This window comes from Aulonocara stuartgranti (assembly GCF_965226115.1).
Source record: "Aulonocara stuartgranti genome assembly, chromosome: 3".
Taxonomy (NCBI): domain Eukaryota; kingdom Metazoa; phylum Chordata; class Actinopteri; order Cichliformes; family Cichlidae; genus Aulonocara; species Aulonocara stuartgranti.
In genome coordinates, this window is record NC_138941.1 from 10,222,379 (window position 1) to 10,231,555 (window position 9,177).

General features: G+C 41.4%; 1 protein-coding gene across 5 annotated transcripts; it reads left to right on the top strand.

The window, feature by feature from the left end:
* Positions 1-1,891: 1,891 nt before the first annotated feature.
* Positions 1,892-5,100, top strand: LOC309702363 (phospholipase D1-like). 5 transcript variants are annotated; one of them, XM_082527062.1, is made up of 4 exons: positions 1,892-2,837; positions 3,127-3,375; positions 3,799-3,892; positions 4,235-5,100. In XM_082527062.1, the coding sequence occupies exons 1-3, from the start codon at positions 2,616-2,618 to the stop codon at positions 3,850-3,852; spliced, it is 525 nt and encodes a 174-aa protein (XP_082383188.1). In that variant the 5' UTR covers positions 1,892-2,615; the 3' UTR covers positions 3,853-3,892; positions 4,235-5,100. The 5 variants fall into 5 exon arrangements, 2 of the variants coding, with proteins under 2 accessions (XP_082383188.1, XP_082383187.1); XM_082527061.1 differs by having other exon boundaries at positions 1,894-2,837; positions 4,231-5,100; XR_014275453.1 differs by having other exon boundaries at positions 2,119-2,837; positions 3,127-3,709.
* The last annotated feature ends 4,077 nt before the right edge of the window (positions 5,101-9,177 follow it).

Genomic DNA, 9,177 nt, shown 5'->3' on the forward strand with positions numbered 1-9,177 from the left:
TCCTAATTTATTCATTATTTATGGATGTAGCACAGCAGCCGTCTCTTGATTAACACATGGAGGGCTCGGGATCTGATGGTGTCGTCTCCCTAATTTGCCCACTCAGTAAATCTCACTCATGGCCAAGAAATTGAAATAAACCTTGTTTCCCTGCTGGATAGTGATCCACTGTAACTCTGCTCCTCCTTCCTGTTTAGGATTTCTGTGGCTGAAGTAAAATTCCCTCCATCCATCACTTATCCCAGCTAACCCAAAGTGAAATAAAGTTTTGCTGGTCTTAAAAAAGCATTACAATAATGGGCATTACCAATGCAAACTGAATGATACAGAAGATGAAAGAAGAGACTTTGATCAGTTAATAAAGCTCATGATCTTGATTCATTGTGGCTGCTACACAGATACTTCTGGGTCACTTCTCTCAGTTAGGAACCTTCCTCACCAAACTGACTGTTGGACCACACCCCTGGTTTCATGAGAAATTGTTTCAGCCATGATTTCTCTTCCTGTATTTCAGAGTAAAGACTGAAGTGACAAATGGAAGCATGTTTAAAAAACACAATGTGAGAGAGACGTTGAGGTCCTTAGAAGTTACCCTGGGTTTTTCTGTCACCCTGCTAGATGTTACACACCTTGTTATTGGACTGATTTCTACTGCTGGACTACTCCTGCGGAGAGTAACAATACTCTTACTAATTAGCTCCCTTCCACACCTTTGGGGATATTTATTTTTGTGTTTGCAGCGCTGTGAGCCAGAACAGCGAGAGAAAAATCTGCAACAGTGACGAGCCGAATGCTTACGTGAATCGCAGCAGCTGCACATGTGCTACGCTGAATTAGAGGATATCTTTGCTCTGGATTTCTATTTCTACTTTTTCATTTCTATATGATTCTTCTTGCATCTAAACAAAGATGATTCAATTTGCTAAATGTTGATGGCTCTTCGTGCTCAGGTGTAAATGAGACGTAATATTTGCTCTTGGTTTGGTTCTCCTGTACAGAACCTTGCAGTACAACAGAAACCTAAAAACATTATTTGTAGTTGTTATTCTTAGTTGTTCTGCTGCCTAAATACCACAGGGTCTGATTATGAAGTTATTGAGCTGCACATACTTTACGACCTGCTTAAGTTCGAGGTCACAGCGTCTGTAGAGCAGCTGGAACATAATGAAGTCTACAAGGTTAAAGTTTTCTCTTCAGTTATTGTTCTTTCTGCTGCTTGGTTTGATGGATCTGAGAGCTTTTGTTTTTATTATTGTTATTATAATTATCATGAATATTTTACTCTCTAGAAGCTTTAAAATAGTGTTTGTGTTTGAAAAAATTGATTTAAGAATTGAACAGAAACATCTGTCCTTCTGAAAATCGCCCAAAGGCACGGAGACAAAGTCAAAGGATGCAACCTGTAACTTTCTCTTCCTTCATGTCAGGACCATCATCCATGATTTATATAAAATGCATATAGCAACAGTAGCACTTTAGTTTGGACTTTATGATTTCTGTAACTGGAAAATATTATTTTGTTTAAAGACAGAAGTGACCGCATAGTTGCAACATCAAAGGGAAATATTAATTAATTAGCATCAAGTATATTTGTTGCTTAAGCGTTTGCACTATAACTTAAGTAGGATTATAACTTTTAAGGAAGGAAAGATTTCAGATATTTAGTTCACTGTTTCAGTTATTTTATATGAAATTAAAACATTTACGTTGGTCAAACATGATGCTCTAAATCAAATAAAAGTTTGAAAATAAATGATGTATTTTTAAATGCTGCAACAAATGTTCACAAAAAGTAACTATAATTAAAACCAGTTAAACAAAATCAAATGTTTGAATCATGCTTAACCAAATGCCAGGCTGGAGAGCTGAACCTAAAGTATACGTAGAAAGATTTCAACATCTGAGCAGTTTTTAATGTTTTTATCACATATAAATGTCACAGCAGTGGGTCCTGGCCCAATGCTTTGTGTTTTTGGTTTTCTTTGACTCTTGTTTTTCTTGTTTTTTGTTCTTCTTATTTATCAGGCTCTCAGTAATCTTAGTTCTCCCTCCCTCAGTGTTCATTTCAGCCTGTGTTTAGTTTCTGTTCCCGTGTCCCACGTTTCATCGTTTCATGTCGAGTCAGCCCTGTCTCTCTGTTTCCTGTGTCTCCCCAGTCAGCCCCGCCTCCCTCGGGCACTCATGTGTGATACAGAGTAATAAACCTGACTACATTTGCTACACTCTCTTTATTACCTGTTACTTTAAAATTCATACACTAATTATGTCTGCCCATCTCTCTAATGTGAAGGTCAAAGGTCAACATCCCAGTGACATAAGAATAATCCCAAAGGGGCAAAGGCAGCGGTTAATTTAGCACATTTAGCATTAAGGGTACAGCAAGGATGTACTTTTACTTATTGTGGCAGGGGTGTGGTCTCTGGCCTGCTGCAGTGGAGGCTGGTGGCGGGACGTTGGACGGCACAGGTGAGGGTGATGGAGCTCATGACTCTCCCCTTTATAGTGACGGAGGAGACTGGCGTGGGGGAAGCGTGTAGTGGAGGAAGCCGAGGAGAGAGCTGGTTTCTGGCTACAAAGACGGCGTCAAACCAGAAAAGATTGCTCGTGGTCAAATAATGTGTCAATCACCTGTGAATCAAACTGTGTGTGGCTCAGTTCATGTCACAGTGTTGTTTAGTATATCTTCACTTGTCTCACTCTCCTTCTGTTCTGTCCATCAGGACGATCCTCAGCGCTTACACAGATCCTCCATCGATGTTTTGGATCCAATCAGTGATCAGTTCTACGAGGAGGCCTGGATGTTCACCAGCGCTCGCTACACCTCCATCTACCAGAAGGTGAGTGTACTCCTTTGTACTCAGATTAACATTTTACTTCTTAAAATACATTTTCATATATGAGCTTTCTATTATTTCATGGCCATTTAATCAATATTAAAATTACAAGCATATCAACAAAGGTGAAGCTGGTTTTTTCCACTTGCTGTCACACAGTCATGGAGGAATACAATAAATACATAATCAGTCATAGATCCTGAACAATGACATTAAAAGAAAGTCTGTGGCTCTAAAAACTAAACAGTATAAAGACATGCTCCAAGCTGCTGTTTCTCTCCTACTCCTCTAGGTTTTCCACTGTCGGCCATCCAGCGATGCTGGAGGGCTACCTGGCCAATGCTGGCCTACACAAAGAGGTCCCGGCTCGGAGGAGCTGAAGAAGATCCTTGCCTTCCTCGTCAGTTTCCTCTTCAGTTCCTATCCCAACAAAACCTTCTTGCACCTATTAGCTCCAAAGAGGCTATGGTGCCCGTGGAGGTCTGGACCTGAGGCCTGTGCTCATCACGTGGATAGAAAACACTCTGACACCATTCTGGAGGTCTGATGGGACTCTGACCAAAACACAGATGAAATAAAACTTGTGGCTGGAGCTTTTAAAATGACTTTTTCACCTCATAGATTAATGCTCATGATTGCATGTTAGCAAGACAGCATCTCCCCAAGGTGAAACTCTCAGGAGACATTTACTCTTAAACTGTAATCTGGTTGAGACTACTTGAGGAGATCTTAGTAGCGAGTATGTGGATTTAGTCTCTTCACCAACAGCAGACAGACCCATGCCAAGAAAGCAGACATGTTCTCAAAGAAAGCCGAGAGCAGAGATTGGAAAAAGCTAAAAAGAAAAAGCTGCAGCTTCAGACGACTATCTGCCTGTAAGGCTGAAAAAGTCCAGTTACGCTCTATTTTGGAAAAGCTCCCAGTTTTGGTAACCTGGACTTTTATTTGCCCTCTTCTGCTACAGATGTTGACTGTGACCTCAGAGGCCAACTGGACCACACAGCTGCAGCAGGAGTGAGGGAGAGGAGTCTTCATCCAGCTTCAAAGAAAACATCCAGGTAAAGTGACGTGGATCAGCGGATAAAGCCGTCTCCACTTTCAAAGGAGATCCTCTGAGAGAGAGACTCTCTGAGCCATTTTAGCCTCAAATTATAGGACTTTATAGTACAGCAACACTTTTAAAGGACAAAAATAACATAAACTGTGACTGTAACACAAACAAAGTATTGCATGTGTTTTTAAAAGTGTTCCTCCGATGGGCAGGATATCACTATTAGACTGTCCCACCAGCCAACTTCAACAAGAGACCACAGCAGCATTCAGTGATCAGCACAGATGTTCCTCTAACACTCAGCATCTGATCCCTGTTGGTCTGTGTGCTTCTGCTTTTGCTCAGTTAGAAACCCTGCAGCAACCCGACCCAAAACTGTGTCTTCTTGTTGGCCTCAACGTTGAAGTGTCAAACGTCCAACATCTGGAAAGGAAACCACGCCAGTGTACTGTGATGTTTCACCAACATGTGGCAGACGCTGGTCCTGCCTTTCATGCTGACATCAGCAGAGAGCCCCGCCTACCTCAAAGCCTCCCCTGTCATGTATTGATCAGGATGATTATGAAGATGAGCGAGTGCAAATAAGACTGTAAAAGTCCACGAGCAGAATGTTTGGATGCTTTCTAATGATTCATGAATATCATGAGAGTGTTTGTGTGTTTTGTCTTTTCTTTGCTGACGTTTGTTACTAACAAAGACAATTTACGCTCTGTGTGTGTTTTCATCCTTACCAGCCGCACTCTAACTGCAATGAAGGAAACAAACTGTAGAAATCGTCGACTCAGTGACTTCATAAAATATTGAAGTGGTTCAGGTAGAGCCAGTTTTTAAATGACCATGAACACTGACCGTATTGTATCTGTACAGCATGTTTTTCTATTAGACAGATTTGTAACAGAGGCCTTGCTCTCAGTAAGTTTGAAATCCTTTTCTGATTTCTTTTGTAATCTCTGATCTTTGTGTATCCTGCTCAGTTTGCATGCTGCCTGTAGGAGTTTCTGTCTTTGTATTTGAAGAGAATTCATTGAATATACTCAGCTGCTTCCCTTTGGTGCCTCACACATCACTGAAGTTTTTCAGTGTCCAGTTATTTGTTTTTAATAGCTGTTTGAATTCTCTGTATGTTTGACCCTGTAGACTGTTTAATGGACTGCTCGTCTTCCTGTTTGTAACCACTGCCTGTTTAGGACTAAAGATTTGGATTTTTGACTTTAACACAGCCTCTGCGTGTCGTCCCTTTGTGTCCTCGTCCTCTGTGTCACAGATGTTTCCATGATAATAACACAGCTTTCCCACAGTGTCTTGCAGCAGCATTTATTCACAGCACATTTGAGAAAGGTTCAGATTAACTCGATGAGTTTATATTCAGAATGATTCTGACAGTGGGCCACTGTGAATTGTGATCTTTCATCAGCTCAATGTTTAAGTTCAGTATTTCAAAGCAGGAGCTATGAACAGTCATCATGTTGGCATTAGAATTATTATTATTAATCATTATTAATAATGTCGTTACTCATGTATAACTTTGATTAGTATACATGAATTTTATCAATAGTGAAAATAATGAATAATTCATGTATAACTTTTATTGTGTTTTGTATATTAATTATATTTAAATAGAGATGTTGACCCTGTCTCTACAGTAGCATCAGTGTAACATACATTATTGGTCCAAGCTGTCATAAATGGGGAGCCTGATCCTTTATTATGAAAACATGACGAGTATTTTTCTTGTCAGTTGGGAAGAAGTTGGTCTTTTTTTCCTTCTTTTTGCTCAGTTTGTCTTTTCTTTGATAATTGAAACTCTGATCAAACCTACTCATGTTCACAGCATGTAAAAGCAGCTGACAGTCCGTGGCATTGTTGTTTGTAGAGGTGCAGTGTAGTGGGAGCATAAATCAAAAGAAAACAGTAACATTTATGTAATAAAACATCTGAATGAAAATGAACAGGCCCTTTATGAACTTCAAAGGGATCTGAAAACAACACTTTTTAAAAGAGTATCTTGGGGTGTAGGTGGTCAAAATAGAAAACTGAGCTGAGACTCTAAGTTCAATCCATCCATTGGTTTTTACTTAGGAGGAAGAAATGTCAGGCTGGTGCAGGCTGGTTAGGTGCATGTGGTTATCTTTACCTAAATGAGTTCACTTTGTGGCTGCCAGGTTGGGCAGAAGTACCTGTCCCCTGTTAGGCTTAGCAAGGTTCTCCAGGAGTTTCTCCATGGGTAGAGCTTCTAGCTCCTCCAGCACATCTGTGGCCGTGCAGGCTGCCACTTTCTTGGTTGCTCTTTTTACCCCACTGGTTGTGAGTGTCTAAATACCCCCACTAGCTCGCTTTGGCTGCAGTTAACTTGGGAGGAAGGGGTGGGTGTCCCATGACTAGATGAAAAACAATTATCTGGGACACATAAATATAATAACACATGCATATATCTCTATCAGTTTTTCTTTCTCTCAGAAACATTGGATCTAAATTGCAAATGTGTTCCAGTTATACTGTTACTGTGTGACAAAGTGGATGAGCTGCAATGGTCTCCATTTGTCCCATATGTGTTTACTTCTTCTTCTTCTTTTGCATATTAAACACATTATTGTGTTACACACAATACATTCTTAGTTAGCGTATTGTCTGTCTTGTCTTAATGTTGGTTTAAAATGGAGCACTGTAACAAAAAATAATTTCCCCCAGGGATCAATAAAGTATTCTGATTCTGATTCTGATTCTGATACATACAAAACTCATCCATCTCCTCCTCCTCTGTCTCTAACAGAGCAGCAGTGTATGTGGACTGTCCTGCTGGCACTCTGTCCTTCTACAGAGTCTCCTCTGACACTCTGATCCACCTCCACACCTTCAACACCACATTCACTCAAACTCTTTATCCTGGGTTTGGGTTCTGGTCTCCTGGTGGCTCAGTGTCCCTGTGCTGAGTGGAGTGTAAAGAGTGTCTCCTGTTACAGAAACACTCTGACTGTTGAACAGATAGTTCAGTCTGTACATGTCTGTCTCTTTCACTCACAAACACGTTTTCAGATTCATGGATTCAATCAGTTGATGTTTGAAACTCTTCTAAATGATTCCTTGTAAACTTCTTCAGTCACAAACAAACAGGAAGTGATGTCACATGTGTTCCTGTCCACACAGCAGAATGAGTCTATTGCTGACAGTGATGTACAAACAGAGTGAGCATTTCTGAGGCCCAAAATAAACTGAGTAGTTCACTGAATGAACAATGGACTGTGAGCTCAGTTCCTTCATCATTAGTATGGATTATATATGTATATGTATTATATTAGTATCATATATATCAGGTGCTGCTGCTTTCAGTCATTGTGCAAATGTGCTGTTTGTAAGCTTGTAAAGCTGCAGTCAGCTGAGACTGAAGAAGTCACCTGATCAGTGAGCAAACGTTTCTGAAAACGTCCAGATGAACAGAATCAACCTTTTGGGATCAGCCAGCAATGCAGCATCATTGTTGTTCAGCTTCAGAGGTTTGCAGGAATGAACTGATGACCAGAAACAGCTGCAAAGTCCAAGAAAATACCAGCTGGAGTTCAGCTGCATTTGAAGAAGTCAAAGAAAAGTAAGGATGGCAAAGGGCGACGTTTTCTTCCAAAGAGCTGCAAACATGGTCGACGCCTCATTAGAAGAATCATCTGGACATTTGTGAGGAACTCTAACCAAGAAAGCAACGTCACACAGATCCAACAGACAGTTTCCATGACTGCAAGTGTTGAGTGGAAAAATGCTACATTGCATTATTGCATCCTCTCACCACAGGAGGCGCTGTTGGCACCACTGATTGCTGATCAGCTGTTCTCTGATGATCTGATTGATACTGTGAATAACGGGACTCACTGAACTCTGTGACACAGTGAAGATTACAGAGTTTAACTTCACCCTTTAAGACTGACCACAGAACCAAGTCCGCCAGAGCTTTTGTTATATTTTTACATGCTGTGGAGCCATTTGTGGGAGCATTTCAAGTTGCTATACATCAATACAACTGTTATAGCCCTAATTTTAATAATATGTGTGCATTAAGTCCATAGTAACTACATAAACTGCAAAAAAAACCTCTGCTCATCCATCTCTGTGTGTATCAGGATACATTTGGTTCATAATACACAGAAAAATCAGAGTTATTACCTGTAATAAATGTGAAAGATTCCTGCAGTGATAACCAGGCAGGACTGAAACACATCCAAGCTGTCACCACGGTAACAGCACCGCCCATCCACAGGTGAGGGGAGGAGCAAAAAGAGGGACTTTGACCATTTTATACTAAAAACACTCAACTAATGTTTCTAATATGAAACAAATAAGCCCACATTAATGTGAGCGTTTATTAAATAATAATAATGATGATTTCCTCCTGATCTCATTTCCACAGCAGAGAAAACTGTGGTGTATATTGAGGTGGAGGGTGTGGTCTGTGGCTCAGGTGTAGAGTGAGGGTGGGGTGCACCACAGCAGCATGCTGGGACTGCTGAGGGTGGAGGAGGGAGTGATGATGACATCAGAGCTGCAGCACAGAGACCAGTGAACACACAGTCTGTTCATCTTTGCATAGATACAATATACAGCACAATATTGAATGACAGACACGCTGTGGGAGCTTCCACAGATACACTGACGTCAGCATCCAGAGTCCTCCTGCTGCTCCCCCTCAGAGCCCCGTGATCAGCACCAACACATTCAGTTAGATGACAGAGTCCAGCTGCAGCTAGAATCAGCTCCCCTCTGTGAACAACAGCACAGCGTCAGTGTTTCACACTCAGTGAAAGGAGGAAACAGCAGAAGAACACCATGTGTGCTACGTTTCCCAGGACACACTACAAACTGCACAAATACAGAGCAGCACGTGGAAGGACCTGGAGCTGCATTTACAGAGCTGCAGACAGCGTGATGTCCTGTATGGACAGGTGGAAGGAAGCAAGTCCTCAGCTGGAACACTCGTGTTTGTCCACAGACAGGAAACACAGCAGGAAACTTCCTCACAGAAGTGCAGCTCATGGATAACACACTTCCTGTCAGTCAGAATGAGGCTGCAGCCAAACACAGAAAGGTGTTTTTGTCCAGATGAGCCCAGAGAAGAAACACGAGTGTTCACAGACATCAGAAGCTCAGAGAGGTGAAACATGAGGTTGGAGTCCTCGTCAGCATCCAGAAGAGCTGCTGTGAAACCCTGAGTACTCATGACAGACTCTGATGGCACAAACACATCATGATTCAAACAGAAAGACAAACATGGAGCTCCTGATCCTCCTGCATGAGAACAAGCTGACATGA